General features: G+C 40.5%; 2 protein-coding genes across 4 annotated transcripts; both read left to right on the top strand.

Annotated features, from left to right (window-relative positions):
• Nucleotides 1-546: 546 nt before the first annotated feature.
• LOC122758542 (uncharacterized protein KIAA0408-like) lies at nucleotides 547-7,062 on the top strand. 3 transcript variants are annotated; one of them, XR_006358160.1, is made up of 6 exons: nucleotides 547-802; nucleotides 1,835-2,377; nucleotides 2,615-2,694; nucleotides 2,909-4,712; nucleotides 5,211-5,584; nucleotides 5,667-5,834. XR_006358160.1 is itself a non-coding variant. In XM_044012779.1 (6 exons), the coding sequence occupies exons 1-5, from the start codon at nucleotides 668-670 to the stop codon at nucleotides 5,576-5,578; spliced, it is 2,592 nt and encodes an 863-aa protein (XP_043868714.1). In that variant the 5' UTR covers nucleotides 547-667; the 3' UTR covers nucleotides 5,579-5,584; nucleotides 5,667-5,972. The 3 variants fall into 3 exon arrangements, 2 of the variants coding, with proteins under 2 accessions (XP_043868714.1, XP_043868712.1); XM_044012779.1 differs by having other exon boundaries at nucleotides 5,549-5,584; nucleotides 5,667-5,972; XM_044012777.1 differs by lacking the exon at nucleotides 5,211-5,584 and having other exon boundaries at nucleotides 5,667-7,062.
• A 4,276-nt stretch (nucleotides 7,063-11,338) lies between these two features.
• Nucleotides 11,339-15,016, top strand: LOC122758626 (ethylmalonyl-CoA decarboxylase-like). Its single transcript, XM_044012890.1, has 8 exons — nucleotides 11,339-11,363; nucleotides 12,291-12,371; nucleotides 12,703-12,878; nucleotides 13,013-13,155; nucleotides 13,735-13,787; nucleotides 14,135-14,215; nucleotides 14,327-14,399; nucleotides 14,963-15,016. Exons 2-8 carry the CDS (start codon nucleotides 12,307-12,309, stop codon nucleotides 15,014-15,016), a joined length of 645 nt encoding a protein of 214 aa, XP_043868825.1. The 5' UTR covers nucleotides 11,339-11,363; nucleotides 12,291-12,306.
• The last annotated feature ends 1,831 nt before the right edge of the window (nucleotides 15,017-16,847 follow it).

The following is a 16,847-nucleotide window of genomic DNA, read 5'->3' on the forward strand; positions in this document are numbered from 1 at the left end:
ATGTACTACGATCAGGTAATACAATAATTTAAATAATATTGACATGACCTGTTAATGCCAGGAGGGTTTTCACTTGTCTCATCATACATCTGAGTTTGACACAAGGTTCCATATCATTACATTTAAAGAGAAGTTTAGTAGCAAGCTTTAATAGTAAATTGAGAAAATTAGACTCTAAGTCAGTCGACCAACGCATGAACAAACTTTTATCCCAGTTGTTAATAAACCCAGAAAGCTGCCAAAATTGTTTTGTGATGTGCATCTGACAGGATGAGGACCATGTCAATGGTGAATTAAAGAACCCTCACATAGTATAGTATGCTGTCTAAAATCACCCAAAACATTCATAGTATATAGTATGTCGTCCAAATTTTGACAAAAAAGTCATAGTATATAGTATGTCGTCCAAAATCAGTCAAAAAAGTCATAGTATAGTATGTCGTCCAAAATCAGTCAAAAAAGTCATAGTATAGTATGTCGTCCGAAATCGGTCAAAAAAGTAGTTGTGTAGTATGTCTTCCAAAATCAGTCAAAAAGTCAGGTCCAGTCAGCAGGTCTTGGTTCTGTGGCGCCGCAGGGCACTCAAGCGCAGTGCGGTGAGACCCCAGCTCTCCACCGAGAGAGGGAGGAGCAGCGGAGGCTCCTGGCAGACACGCGCTCAACCGCCATGGACCTACGCTATCGTCTGGAGCACAATGAGAGGGACTGGTTACGAGAAAAAGCTGAGCTTTTGGAGAGGTTTGACATAGAGAGGAAGGAATGGGAGACCCAGCTGAAAGATATGCAGAAGAAAATAGAGAAGGTATGATGGAGTGACTGCATGGTTGAATGGAAATGCTGCGTTTGTCAAGATTCAGTGATTTATATATATTTTTTTCTTCCTTAAGTGTGTTACATCTCCCTCCTACACATCCTGTTAAACACCAACGCTGTCAAAACAATATCCCAGATCATTGCAGCTGCAGAATGTGAGAAAAGGAAGGAGTGGAAGGGGAGGGTGTGGGCTCTGTTGTAGCTCTGACCTCTGGGCACTGAGACAAATACAGTGATGAAGACAGTCTGGGACCTGAGGTGTTATAGAAAGGGGAAGATGGCTTGCAACAGAGGCAGAGTCAAAGTAACACAACAGAAAAGTTAATCATGTGTTGTGATGAAGCTCAAGGCCAACAGCAGATTAAAATCTGACATGGTTGAAACAGCAGATTTACAGTTTTTAATGAAAGAGGCTATACACAAGTAGTTGTACAGAGTGCAAAGGCACGGAAAAAGGCCTGCTATGAAAAGAACATGTGGCTCTCATTTGCCCCTGAGACCAGAAAATGAGAGGGGAAAACTGCAGAGGAATAAAGCAGACTAAAGTCCCATCGAGACATTGCATGATGGGAAACAAGCCCAGTCAACATGAAATAGTTACTATTTTGAGATTTCATGGTACGAGGCTAGAGGTCATCCATTTATGTGAAAGAATTTGTGGAATGTCTTTTTCCTTTTTTTTTTTAAGATGTGGTCTAAATATGTTCATAAGATTATCTTCCTATATTAGAGTAGTTAGAGTCGGTGTATATTGGTGTAGTAGTAGTATTTAATCATTTTGCCATTTACATTCATCATACTTTTATACTTGACTGATTTTCCCTCCCATTATGAGCGCCAAGGTGGAGTCATTTCAGAAATAACACAGTTTATAATTCAGCTTTGAGCACATTACTGGATAAACAGGTGTATTTAACTGTGTGATTTATTATTTATTAGTAATTTAATCCAAGATCCAGTTTTCAAATTGAGACACATTTAAAAAAATATGATGACGTCTGTTTCTCTTTCCTGTTTGTAGCTGTACTGTGAAGTGAGATTCAAGCGAGAGGGGACCAGACTGGACGGTGATGATGTCGTGCACAGACTGAGCATACCTTCCACCAGCACAGGCTCCAGTTTGCTCAGCGACAACTCGCGCTCTGAGCCGCTCAGCAGCAGCAGTCAGTCGGAGCAAAACAGACAAGCGTCGTTTCCTGGCTTTGGTCTCAACAGAAACATCAGTGACAGAGAGAGTCGTCAACATAGCCGTTTCCAAGTAGACAGCCTCTGTGACTTCAATATCGGTGGTCCGTTTTCTCAGAATGAACCGTCACAGCCTTCGCTGGTGGACGACTTGAGATCCAGGGGCACTTGGCAGCAAGACTCTGTTGATAATAAAAGAGTTTCTGTTGATACGACAGAGATGGCTGCTATTTTTAATGGAGCTCCTGAATGTCAAATGCCACAGAAAAATGCTTTGTATGGGAATGAAAACAACGTCCCTGTCGGTCCACAAGAAAGTCCTGTTTGGGCAGACCTGTATGGCAGTGACAAGAAGAGGAACACCACTACTCTTAATGCTGTAAGTGTTTCAAACCATTTCCTGTTTGTGAAAGACATATGGGTGAAGTGCACATTAGTCTTTACCTCTCTGTGCTGTCAAATGCTTGTCTGATCACCAGTAATCCTGTAGTTTCATTTTTCTCCTTCATCATTCCTTGGTTTCTTCAGATTTCCAGTCCTCTTAATCTACCATTTGTGTACATTTCTTAAGCATCACTTAATCTCCAGCTTGTCTCTTTGTATATCTTTGTCTCAGGCGCTGAAGGAGATAGCACGTGTAAGCGAGGAGCTCTGCAGCTACCAGGATGAGATCAGAAACAAGAGTGGCGATAAGAGGTAAATAAAATCCATTTTAACTTTCAGGTATCAACATGAAACTATGCTGCTCGCTTGTATTTATGTGCTTATACAGATCAGAATCTCAGTGTCATGTCTGTTGTGTGTAGCTAGACATAGTTTAGCATGGCGAAATTAATTTAGAAATATGACATGGTTTGAAATGGACTCATTTAAATAAACTAAATGCCTTCTGCTGTTTAATTTCCTCCAGGAATCAGTCTGAATTCCTGGGTGTAAATGAGGAGGATGAACCTCCCTGCGACCTTAGTCAAATCTACGATGATTTCCGGGCCTTGGAGAGGGAAAACTGGATCACTTTGTCACCAGATAACACCTGGCGGGCCAACACTGTGAGTGACTCCTGGAGAACAAGTGCTGCAGATCCCAACAGCTGCAGAGACACACAGACGATACTCTCTGAAATAGACACAGCAGCTCCACCCATCCCACCACGCTCCTCCTCCTGGAACCTGAGCACCTCTGCCCTAACAGACACAGAACTCCACATCCCGGAATCCCCCACAACTACAGCGAAAAGGTGCCACAGCCCCTGTGTTCTCGTGGACAGAAAGTGCAGTAGCCCCTCCATTGTCAGGAAGTTCGAGGCGATGCTACAAGAAAATGAAGGAAAGGTTTTCATTGATGGTGCAGTATCATCCTGCTCTGTTCCTGCTCACTCTAACTGCAATATGGCCTGCTGCCACAACCGCTGGTCCTGTGATGCTAGCAAGTTCAGCAGCAGCAAGTTATCTCCCTGTGAGACAGTACAAAAGAGTTTCCCTGAGGTGAGCATACTGAGTACTGCGAAAGACTTGCGCTCAGATTACAACCCTGGTGTCGGTAACCTCAAAAATCCTGATCTGCAAACGCCTCCAGGGGTCACAGAATTACCTGTAGATGTATTGTTGTCCAGTCTGGAAAAAACACCTGTCAGCCCCGACCTCCAGGGCTCCAGAAGAAACATAATGCTGGAACAAAAAACAGCTGAGTTCAACCGAACTTTGTTTCAGGCTGAGATGGGCCGTGGTGTAAAGCAACAAGACAGTTTTACTAGTACAGATGCCTCCTCTCTGGGTTGCCAAGCAGCAACAGACGTTTTACTGCCCAGCGAGACAGGATTTCAGCCACACTGTACTGATTTCAGCACCGGTGTTATGGGTGTGAATCCTGAGGTCATATCAGATTCCACATTTCAAAATACTGAGGTCCTACCAAGGGGACTGAGATGTGGTCTTGAAAGCCAGGGGGTCAGAATAAAGCAAGACACCCCATCTGATCTTTCATTTGAACAGCCACAGGTTGGACTCAGGGACACCACCACAATAATCTCCCAGAGTCCTGCTCACCAGCCTGAGGTCAATCACAAAGTTCAAACACCAAGCAGTCCTTTCAGGAAAACACAGCGAAGAGCAGCCACTGGGGCTGTCTTCTGTGAGCCTGTCTCGTCTGCAAATAACCAGCCAGGACAGAACATGGAGGATTCCAACTTGATGAATGAGATTCCACATGGAGTAAAGCTTCAGCCTGCAGCCAGAGTGGTTGCCCCAATCCAGCAGTTGCCTGTGGAGAACAAACAAAGACCGGTGACTCAGCCAGAGCACCAGGCGCAGCCAAGGCATGTGTCTTCACCTCCTTCCCAGCCTGACTCCACCAGGCATGGACCTCGAATGATGATCGACCATCCCTGGAAGACCCTCAATCTGGCGGCGTACCCACGGCCTGAGGGATCCAGGTCCAACTATGGAGCAGTTGAAAGAATTCTGAAGAATTACGAGACTGCAGCTAGGGCCCAACAAAGCCAGAGCCAACTGAACGAGATGACGTCACATCCTAACCTCAGTGTTCGGAAGCAGGAGACTGTCACTGAACTAGACATGCTGGACATGGACCCTCTGCCTTTACCTCCCACTCTAAGACACGTACAGACTTCTAACACCGCACAGACACACACTACACATGCACAGCTCAGCAGCCACACTGCCATGGGTGTGAAAGAGATTCAGCTTATAGTGCAGGTGGGTACAGACTGAGATGCATTCAATCTTAAACATACAAGCACAACATACTGTAGAAGCACCTGTCTTGCCATAAATCAGGTGAAACATTGAGTGGGATTCTCCTCACATAAAATGTTAGTTTGCATATTGTTAGACTGAAATATTATTATGTCAAACTGCACTTTATAATGAGTAAGTTAATTATCAGTAGCCCAGAATGAACTTAGCAATTCAGTCCATCTCATGTTCCAATCTGAATTCTCTAGCAATTGCTGCTAACAGAGGACAGCTCCAGAGGGAATGTTGTTTATTTCTGGTATGTTCTAAGAGACAGAAGCAGGCCAAGACACCATTATATTCTGGGCATGTAGGTTATGCCTTTTAGTCTACTAACAAATGGAAGTGTTGATGTGGCATACAAAACTTGGCAGGAGGTCTGTCATCCTTAACAACATGTCTTTTATTCTTAATTTTTTTCTCCCATGTGATTTCCTTGCTTTTGTGCTGTAATTACAGAGGTATCTGCAAGAAGCCAGCTGACTAAATGCCCATGGCAAACCACGTAAATAAGAAGGCTAAAGGCTTATTACTCTGCTTCAAAGTCCAGCACATGTCAAATAAATTGTTTGGCGCAATTATCAGGCCAATTTAATTTGAACTTGTGCAAACATTGTGATTCGTGGCACCACTTCAGTTCAGCCTTGACCAGGGAGCAGTGTTCAAAATGAACTTTGATGATTCTGAAGTGCAGTGAAGTGGCAGCAGAAAAGGAAGGGGGGTGCCTACCTTCTCCGTGAGATGTCATGTGGATTCATCAGTGGTCCTGTTTGAAATATACCTGTTGTTTTCCCTAGGGTCAAGAAGACTACAGATGGAACATGTGACAAAATGTAAAGTATCTCTCTGTGTGAGTTTGATTGGCAACAGGATGGTGTGATAATCCTAAATGTTAATTCATTTGTCTCTCCACAGGCAAATGAAGAGTCTTCTGTCTCCTCGTCTTCCGTCCCAAAGTGTTTCTCGAGGCCGACTCGTCCTGCCAACCGACGCCTCCCCTCACGATGGGCCAGCCGTTCCCCCGCTTCTTCCTCCTCCACCACTGCCCCCATCTTACCTCCATCCTGTCGTCTTCAGAAACCCACTTCCTCCTTTACCTACGCACACGCCTTTCACATAGAGACTCCACCTCACTGTGTGTATGAACCAGAGGCCAGAAGCTTTCAATGACAGCGTTCTGTTGTACATGCCAAACACGTACTGCTTCTCCAAATACCTAAAGACTCAGCTAAGTGCTCCAGCTGTGAGTTCATTAACTCATGGGTCGAATGTATATGGCATCCTGTGGACGCCACAGTAACTGACCAAGGACGGCAAGTGCAGGATCTCAAGAGCAGCTTGAGTTAAGCACAGCCTCAGCAGACAGTCAAAGGTCAAAACATCACCTTCCAAAGGATCAGTCACATCCGATGCCTCAGTCATTCATGCCAACTGTCTCTGGATATCCTATGCTCAGGTCAGAATTATAGCCTTGACTAGTGTAGCCTTCAAGATTTTACAACAACAGTCAAATACTCCTGTTCTATATAAAGTATTTATGCCTTTAAAAGTGATGCTAGCTCATAATCAGATGACCTACAATGACTTCCAGCCAAATGAATTTCAGAAAGATGTATTTAAATTGTAAAGTATTTTGTATTTCATGCGCAACGTGTGCTTTTTGCACAAAATGTGATTTTCAGAGATGAAGGTAGTCGAGGCGATTTCCCCTGACATCACACTCTCAGTGTGCTTAACGGAGCAGAGTTGTTTCTTCTGCCTTCCTGAATATTACCCACAATACATGTATGGACTGTACCTTGCCTGTGACGAAAATATTTCTTTATGCTCATTCTTTATGCTCTTCTTTTTTTTTTTTCATGCTTACTCAAAAACATTCACTTGATATCAACAGATGTGAGTTCCTTCTTTTTATATATATGTGTATATATATATATATATATGTATATATACATATATATATATAAATATATATGTATAACTCTGTACCAAAGGCTGGTTTCTTTTTATGCATTTTCCTGTTTTGAAAGTGAAATTCAGTGTTTGTAATGGCATTATGTCTCCTGTCCAATCCATTTCCACTTAAAATGTATGTTCAAGGCCCTTCACGAGAGCTTGCTTTTGTGTATAAGTAATGACGCGTATAAAACATACTGAAAAGCCTTTTTTTTCTACTTTTACTAATTCTGAATGGTCACATATCAGGACACTCAGTCGAGTAGTATAGATCTTTGGTTAAGGTGGTGAATCATATCATGATGAAGGTGATGCCTTTGCTGTTCTTTTTGTGTAATAAACTTAAGAACCTAAACTTTTCTCATTTTCTTTGTACAACCAATATCAACTTACTTACTTACACTTTTTGAAGTTGTTTCTTATCTTAGACGTATTTTATAATGAGTATAACATAATGGGAATATTATTCTAGTATTTAAAAGTTAGGGGACACATTTTGTGTTATTAAAACTGATTTTTTTTTTTATCTCATTCCTCATCCAGCCAAATTAACAATAATTTAATCAATTCTGAATATGATAAATCATATTAATATATAAATATTTCTGTGACTGCTCGGACAGGAGGCAAACACCCAGCTCACTGACGTGAAACACCAGACGCGAAAGACTGACTGGCTCCTTGAGTTTTGTTGGCTCACGTCCTGAGTGACACTGAGTGGTGACTGCAGAGTGACAGCAGACGTGGAACCATCCGTCTCATCAGCCGTGTCCGTGTGAGTGGGTCTTTGTGCTTTGTTATACTTGTGAACGGCATCAACATATGCAGTACAGTACAGTTGACTCACAGTAAATGAATGGCTACCTGTTGCATGACTTTCACATCAAATGAACGTGTGTGCATTGGCGATAAATGATCCTACATACTGTACTTTCACAGTATTGATTAGTCATTTTATATATTAATGCGATGTAAATATGCTCCTGCACAGTATACATATTGTCTACAGTTGACTGTAATAGTCACACCAATATTATATATACAACATAACACAAAAAATGGTGTGATATTGTAAAGAATCAGAGTGGAAACCTATTAAGGGGTCATTTATTGTAAAAGAATTGTGAAAAATAATAAATCTGTTTTTCTAATATCTTATACAGATAACATCTGTATTCCTGTCGACAATATAAAACATATACGTCTTTTTTGTATCTCTGCTTATACATAAATATACCATATGCCCCTTCACTTATATAAATGTACAAAATGAACACACACACACACAAAGCCATACACACCGTTGGGCCTGAGGGGCACAGACACCTAACCTCTCCTAACCTCTCACCCTGAAACCTGGCACCGTACGCTGACTGAAATAACAGGTGCGACAATGTTATGGTGCCAGAAATCCTACCCCAGAGCTGATATAAATATAAATATTGTCATCCTCTCCTAGTGCCCAGCCTATTGCCGTATTGGCTGCCTCACTCTGTTTTTTTTTTCTGTGTTAAGGTTGGACAAGAGTGTAGATTCCTCGATACTGGCCGGTGCTCAGGTCTGGAGGTTTCCAGATGCTGAAGCCGTTATGTAACCATCACTAACTGATTTAATTCCAGCGCTGCTTAAAACGCACTGGAAAGAATTTGCGGAACAATCTGTATTTTATCCTTCAAGCACATAGTTGCTGCAGTGACATAACAAAAGATTGTCATCAAGTGTAAACACTGAAGCTATTCAAAGTGCTTTTTGACTCATGCTAATACTTACTGGCAGACTAATCACTAAAAAAGTCACTAGGCCTCTTTTTACTTGTGATGGTGATAGTGATTGTTGGGGTGTAAGAAATTACATTTTTCTATTTAATATCACCTGTCATTAAATACTTTGTATACAAAAAATCATTAGTTAATATAAGTACAACAGTTTTATTGCCCCTTTATAAATACAAATATGAATAGTTTCTGATTTGTAGAATACTTTTCTGTTTTAACTACAAATTGTTGATATTAGTTGTGTTGTTATGTGAATGTGATAATGGTTCAGATGCGGTTTTAGACAAACTATACACACTAAAGTTTAATTATGGTATTTTAGTGGTCTACAGTAACATCCTTGATGCTGTTGTTGTGAGGAAAGTGTTCATTGACCCTCAATAATTGCATTTCCTGGCTTTGTGTCCTCCAGCTACACTGTCTTCATAACACTCCTCAAAGGAAACTTCCAGGTCCAAGAGTTTCTGGCACCTGCCATTCTTCCTCCCCTGATATAGACCCTGGCCCTGATCTGATCTTTGTGCTGATCTTTGTGTGTGTGTGTGTGTGTGTGTGCGCGCGTGTGTTTAGAACTTCAAAGGGCTTTTTAAGGAGTTCAGACTAAGGTTTTTGGACTAGATTTATGTTTAGGCATTTAGTTAAGATGGGGAAACATTGGATAAGGGACTAGGGAATGTTTAATTAATATGTCGCCTCGCCTAATTTACATTATGGGGACTTAAATCAAGTCCCCATAATGTATCTCCACAACATAAGGAATACCACATAAACACGCACACACACACATGCACTCAATGTGTTCATACCTCTCTATGTCTTTCTGTCTCTCTCTCTCTGCCTTTATCCAGAGTGTTAGTTCAGCCTCTCTTCCATTATCAGCCAGAGTCTGCAGCTGCATCATTGATATCTGGATGTATCATAAAGCAGCATGCCTGACTTCAAAAAATCACTTAAAGCCCGGAGCAGAGTCTGAATGAATGAATGAATGAATGAATGAATGAATGAATGGACAAAGACAGGAACAGTTAAAATTCTTGAAAACCAAAGTTCCTGAAGGAGGAGACACATTTTTGATTGACTGCCAATCCATCACATATTAAAGCCAGTGTGATCATCACTTGCACATGCACAAAAATAACTCTGCGACTACTACACAAGTAAATACCTCTGAATCATCACATCCTCCAGGTGCTTCACTTCAAACAATGATATGTAAAGACAGGTTGTGGCCAAGCTGACATAACTCAATCTACTGTACAGAACAAGAAGAGGAGTCAGTGTGTCTGGAATGCTTGTTTGGGAAGAGTCCCACCGACCTTTTCAAATTCCTTCCCCACTTTTAAATAGACCAGAGAGGTGTGGGCCTTAAAGCAGAGATGTCTCCCTCTCCAGTCTTGGATGCAGTGTACTGTACTCTTGCTGTTGACCTTTTAATGTTTGCAGGACTGTCATTCAGAGTTTGGTCCCACTAAAAAAACACCCATTTAAGGAAAAAACACTTGACTGGTGTCAATAATAGCACTAAAGTGTCATAAATAAATAATCTTTAAATGATCTTAATGATTGCACTTAAAGGGTAGCCTTTCCTTTGTCGAGAGATGCGTCTAAAGAAGATAAGAGATGTCAGAGTTATTGATATATGATTATAATTCTATGCACTTATAATTCAATTTAACATGGCTCAGGAATCCTCACTGGCCCAAGTGACACATAAATGTATTTTGGTTCCTCATTTGGTTTTCACAGACTTTTTCAAGGCTGCAAATAGCAGTAAAGTATATGTGGAGAGAAGTGAAGGATTAATTTCCCCAGTAGCTGTAGATCAGAGGACAGGACATGAAATGTCTGCACCTTCTTTCTCTCACCCTCCCTCTCTTGTTTGTTTATGCCTGCACTGTCTGCGTTACACACCAAGTTGTTTTCACTTGTTATCACCCTTTCTTGGTACAATATTATACATTTTTGGATTGACTGGAGCAGCACCAATCCGCAAGCAAGGGCCACGTTTTCCAAGGTTGTTTTCAACAGCAAATCCGATTTTATTATTACTGCTCATAAATCAAACATAAAAACCAAATCCCAGAGTGGGCTGTTGTTTGATAAGAAATATTTGGACATGTCTTGGCTTTTAGATTCAGCTACGTCACTGGTGTCTGGCACAACATCACGTGAATTCAACGAAATCTACTACCACAGCTTTGCACTTGAACAAAAAGAAGAAGAAAAAGCTTTTCTGGGTGCCAATACTAATAAACATACAAGTAATATAACTTGTACACTATGTTTTATATGAAGTCTCTTGTCAATACTACTGAATAAGGACATGTGTGTGCAGCCAGTTTCTGAGTAGACTGTGTTTACAGAGGTGTGACAGACAAAGAGCAGCTCTCTCAAAAACTGAAAAATAAATGAATAACAGTTATTATCAAACCGTAGATGTATGGCTTGCTGAATGTTGTGTAAATATGAATAAAAAGGATTAAAGTTACATCTTCTGTTACTTCTGTTCCAATGCATCTTATAAAAGAGTATAACTTAAAAATAGCCAAGCTCTCTTAATGGTTTTTTAATTATGTCTCAATACTTAATTTTATTTTTTTATTTCGCTTTTTACATCCTGCTCCTTTTTTGTTCTACACTGTCTTGACTCAAGTGCCGTATTGTTCGTATATTTAAATATGGTTTACGTAATAAACAAAAATATTATTACAAAACACGTATCCGTTGTCTCTGTGCATGAAGTGAAATCATGTAGCGCCCTCCTGTGGACACCCTGAAAAACAATCGTGTGGGTGTGGCGTGGCGGTACTCTTTTTTTCCGGAGTGTTTCGGTTTCCAGGGGGACGTATTTGGGAGTAACACCACACGACTGCCACCAAAGGTTAGTGTTCAATTTGTTTTTTTCTGTTGACTCACGACTGTGCTGTAAAGTGTAGAAAAGATGAGAAACAGACGATAGTTTATACGTTTGTGAGAAATTAAATGAACTCTGGAGTCTCCACAGTAAAGCAGGGATTTATCTCCTCTGTTACACTCAGTACTTTATGTTTATCTACAATACATTTTCATTACGTGTTCAGAACAGTGAACATCATCAGCCTTCAATAAGATAAATTCAGTTTGAATACCAATAATCACACCATGTATTACCTCAAGGTATTTTAGTAATGAGACCATACAATATTCTGGAGAGAAAGAGAAACCCAACAGTTCAAGCACTTGTTTGAAACAGAAACAACAACAACTACAAATAAAGGAAGAAATCTATGGCAGAACCAGACTCAGAGATGTCAGAGTGTTAAAGCACTATCAGATTAGTCGATCTTAAGACAATAGTAATACTTTTATCATATTATAGTATTATTAATAGTAGCAACAGTTTTGAGAGCATCTATTGTGATAATAATTCCCAGGTATTTGCACTTTATTAAGTATTGTATTCATGGCTCAGACACTTACTCACTAGAGAAAGTGCAAACTCAGTTTCCACTCATAAATGTCTTGTGTTGAGAAATGTCCTACTCAATAGAGTGACCAAATTTAAAGTTTTTCTTCATTTGATAAGAAGCACAACACTTGTTTGTTTGCACATAATGACTTACTCTAGACCTCAGACACTTTCCTGCTGTGAAAACATCTGCCACAAAAATAATTTGTCACGGTCACAGCTCTTACAAAATGGCAAAAAGGCGTTCATTTATGATGACTTTGGATTTTTATCACATGCTTTACAAGACTAAAATGGTAACTGTGCTTCTTTTCTCTAAATTTATTTGTGCCTCTTATTTTTGCTCACATTTTTTCTCAGCAGCAGCAGCAGCAGGATGGCTTTGTGTGCAGTGATGCTGCAAATTCTCAAAAGCAGAAGTGGCTGTGGAGCCTGGGGCAGGTAAACAAGTCCTGCCAATGTTGTTTATCACCTTTCCGGGTGTAGTAAATGTAGTCATAAATAAAGGAACATCAAGTGTACAGAGTGGAACCCAGAATTTGTTCATAAATCATAAATGCAACCAAGTCTAGCCAACAAAATGAACTCGCTAGAACTTGATAACTAGTATAACTCTGATTTATAGTTACAATTAGTCATTGAGAGCCCAGTGTTATGTGAGATGTTTTTGCAAGTAATGCATATTGTCTCTTGATAAAGTACTCATCTGTTCCCATAAACATCTACTCTGAAGGCAGACATTTGTGTAATGTATAAATGACGTTCCTTTTAGGTTGCTGCAGAGACAGAGTAGCAGTGGTGTTTATTCCAGCGTTCATGCCTTTGACGAGGCAGAGATCAGAGAGAAGCTCCAGGCTTTTCCTGGTGGCTCCATCGATCTGTTCAAACAGGACTCTGGCATAGCTGTGCTGACTGTCAACAACCCATCTCGCATGAACGCCCTCTCAGGTTAGGAGACTCTTAAAAACAGACATGTGATTTTCTTGTGGACTTAAAATTCAGGCAGTGACACACATCAAAAGCACTTCACTCTGCATCCCGGTTTGTTGCTTTGCTTAAACAGAGCTCTGCCATCCTTGCAGGCGGTATGATGGTGGATCTGGAGGAACGGGTGAGCGAGCTGGAGAACTGGACAGATGGCAAAGGCCTCATTCTCTGTGGTGCTGCTGAGACTTTCTGCTCTGGGTCAGACCTCAATGCTGTAAGGGCGATATCAAACCCACAGGTAGTAAAGTAAAAATATATCTCTCCTCTTTGTGTGATTTTAATACTCTATGGCCTTGTTAAGATTACCAGAGAAAATTTTGATTTTGTGCAAATCCAGATATCAACAAAATGGAATAAATTTTTTTACGTCACCTACATGTGATTCAAAAACACATTTTGAGGTGATTCAGATGCATCTCATTCTGAATGCACTGGTTGCTCAAATCTGAATTGAAATAGTCTTTTGTCACTCTTAACACAACACCTGACAACAACAGTGACTGAAGTATTTGCTGCAGTACTATGAAGGAGAACGCAAATATATATGAGTCTCCTCCACTGCAAGTTTTTCTTCTGTGATTTGCAAGTTTGATGATAGAGAGAGATGATACACCGCCATTATTCCTGCATTGGGTTTGAAAGTGGTGGCACAAACGTGGGTATGACTACATCATGAACAAAGCAACCTGTGCAGATAGGTTTGTTGTGTCTTGTCACAAATCAGATTTAATTACTGTACTGTGTGCAAAATTTTTTGTCTTCAGTGTGAACTAAAATGTGTTGATTTGGATGCATTAATGTTTCTTTCGCCTCTTAGGATGGGATGAAGATGAGTATGTTCATGCAGAACACTCTTACGAGACTACTCAGGTAAAACTCAATTTTTTCTGTGAACTAATCTACTTAATGCAGAATGTGAAAGCAGCAGAAACCAGTCTGGATATTCATTAGCAAGGATGGACATGTAAAGATGTGTGAAAGTATGAGTTATGCTGTGGGGAACGCTGACACCTTCACAACCCTGTGGAGGAGTGTAAAGAAAGGGGAAAATGAGAATGAAAAGAGGAGGAAACGGTCAAGAGGTTATTTATAGGAATGCTAGATGATGTGCAGTTGATGTGTGGTCCTGCTTCTGAAACTTTGCTAGATGAAAAAGATTGTAGTTCAGCTCATGTTATGCCTTACAATATGGTGACAGAATAAGTTTCTCGGTGCAGGCTGCCTCTGATCTCTGTTGCTTTGGTGGAGGGGAGGGCTCTCGGAGGAGGTGCAGAACTCACCACTGCCTGTGATTTCAGGTAATGACTTTTTGTTAAAGTGAACAAAAGAAAGCACTTCAGTGTCAATTTATTAATCTCTTTACCTTCCATGCACAGTGGACAAGTAATTTAATGTATGCTCACTTGTAGGTTAATGGCATCCGACAGTGTGTGCGAGGATCGCAGAGGCATTGCTGACTTCGTTGCTGACATCATTGGCGATGTAGGGTTAAAAAAAACAAGTTCACACATTAAAAGGAGAATTTCCATAAAATCAAGTAGATGACAATAAATGAACTGGTTCCTCGAAATTTCAATTTCAACACAGTTGAGGATTGACAGTATTTCTTTGTATCTCTAGTAATCTTATTGGGTCAGTAGTTGGGCAGTTAACCAGTGTTAAAGGGCCAATGAGTAACATTTAGGAGGATTATAGGCAGAAACTGAAACTACAGGTGAAACACTTGTTTTCTAGCCTTGGAATAAGATTTTGTACAAGGCTGCAGCGATTAATCGACTCTAAAGTAACGATCAAACATTTTGGTAGTCTATGAATTGGTTTAAGTGTTCTTTTCTTTACTCCATATAAGAAAAAATGATTAAAAGTGAAATAGTTTGGTTTGTGGACAAAAACAAGACATTTGAGGACATCATCATTTCCATGTTTGACAAACACTGACCAACATGTTTGAGCTTTGCAGCTACAGTCAACTTTCAGATGTATTTTAGGGTTTATGTTTTATCTCCATGTTTCTCCTACAGCTGTTTTGATCTGAACCTGCTCAGGAGGAGTTTGCAGCGTATGTTACCGTGGAGATGAGCCTGAGGAAAACAGGCTAAACGGCTGAAAAACCAGGTTTAAACCCGAAGTTCACAGAGCAGGTCTGTAGTATTTATCTGTAGATAAATGTCTATGTAACTGGTTTTAAAGTCTCTGTCTTAAATCGTGTTGGACTGCTGCTCTGATCACATTCTAACTCTGCCCACTCTGAGCACGTCCCAAACGTCTGTCCTCTTGTCACCGAGGCTTTAAATAGCATGCTAAGTCATGCCCCCCCCATAGTGTGGTAAAGTTAAACCAGAGCAGCTATGTGAGCAGAGCAGAGTCAGCGCAGCAGTGTTATAAACACGCCTTTGTTTACTTCTCTATGAAAGCAGAGCTTCTCTCTTGTCATTCATGTCCACACACACATGGAATTATACTGTCACCAACACTAACTCACTGTGTCATCCATGTAAGTATAGACTTTAACATGAATTCCAGTAATCACTTAATAGAATATAAAAATAAAAATAGATATACATAAAAGCTGAATGGATAAGTAAACTTAAGATATGTGTGTTTGGGATATGATCTGCTCCATATAACAAAGAAATCTTTATAACTCAATCATTTTAGTTTATAAACAAAACAAGACCGAAATAAACATATAAAAAAATAAAAGACTTTTGAGAACGTCATCATTTTCTATTAATCCACAACATGATTGACAGATTAATTGAAGTGGATTTTATCTCCTGGGAAAAGCAGAGCTTTTCTTTACTTTAGTTTTTTCCATTTATATGTACCAGCTAAGTGTTACATGTTAAATGTTTGTTCTTAAAAAGAACGACAAAACTGCACTTTATGTCAATATCTGTTATATCTGGAGCACTTGGCTTGACAACTAATACAGATCTACACATGTTTTTCTGCACCCAAGCCCAGACATCATTTAGTCTCTTCTGTAGTAAAATAGACAGATTTTTCACAGATGTAGTACATATACATTTTCTACATTGAGTGAACATAAAAACATAACAACTCCAGCATATTAGTCAAGGGGGTGGCAGCTTATTCAGCCAACTGTTGTCGTCATTAGTCCTATACTGATACTGTGCTGATAATAAATTCTGCCCTAACTCGAACTTTCATTCAGCCTATTCGAATGTAGATTTCATACATGTTAGACCGTCAAAATAATGTTGGTAGTGTGGTAGTATATGTATATATATATATATATATATTTAATGTAGTCACATTTCGCCGTTGAATGTTAAAACAATTAGCCCGTTTTCTTTTCTGCCAATTCTGACTTCTTCTTCATCTCGCTTTGTTGACGACCCTTAGCCCCGCCTACAAGCCTCCGCGTACAGCGCTGATTGGCTCACCCGCCTGTCAGTCAACCCGACGCCAATGTCAATAAACACAGATGGGGAGAAACACACACACACACACACAAACAAACGCTAAAAATTGACTGTTTGAAATGATTAAAACCCAGAAATAAATGAACATTTAAGCTTCGGCATCGTTCACAGACACATGTTTCACACTGACAGGAAATAAAAGAGGAGTTGAACTCACCGTTGAGTCCGGAGTCTCCGCTGGTAGCAGCGCTAGCAGCGTTAGCAGCGTTAGCGGCGTCGGACATGGTGCTGTGTGTCTGCTGAGCAGTGAGCGTTGAGCAGGGGAGGAGGAAGATGGTTGTTACATAAACGGTTAAAGTCTAAGACTAGAAAACGCGTTGAGTCGTTATATCTGCGCACATTCAGACGCGCGAGCGTTACGAAGTCACAGAGTCCGCCTTCGCTGCGCGGCTGACAGCTAAGCTAGGCTACGCTAACAGCTCCGTTGGCTGTTTGTTTTCGTCTGAAGAAAAAAGCGTTGATGCAGCCACGAGACGTCGGA

Source organism: Solea senegalensis, linkage group LG21 (genome assembly GCF_019176455.1).
Source record: "Solea senegalensis isolate Sse05_10M linkage group LG21, IFAPA_SoseM_1, whole genome shotgun sequence".
NCBI classification, from domain to species: Eukaryota; Metazoa; Chordata; class Actinopteri; order Pleuronectiformes; family Soleidae; genus Solea; species Solea senegalensis.

Coding starts and splice junctions, on each gene's coding strand:
- LOC122758542 (XM_044012777.1), top strand. CDS start 668: ATGGACCTACGCTATCGTCTGGAGCACAATGAGAGGGACTGGTTACGA. Junction 2,695..2,908: donor AACAAGAGTGGCGATAAGAG/GTAAATAAAATC, acceptor AATTTCCTCCAG/GAATCAGTCTGAATTCCTGG. Junction 4,713..5,666: donor AGATTCAGCTTATAGTGCAG/GTGGGTACAGAC, acceptor GTCTCTCCACAG/GCAAATGAAGAGTCTTCTGT.
- LOC122758626 (XM_044012890.1), top strand. CDS start 12,307: ATGGCTTTGTGTGCAGTGATGCTGCAAATTCTCAAAAGCAGAAGTGGC. Junction 12,879..13,012: donor TCGCATGAACGCCCTCTCAG/GTTAGGAGACTC, acceptor CCATCCTTGCAG/GCGGTATGATGGTGGATCTG. Junction 14,400..14,962: donor TTGCTGACATCATTGGCGAT/GTAGGGTTAAAA, acceptor GAACCTGCTCAG/GAGGAGTTTGCAGCGTATGT.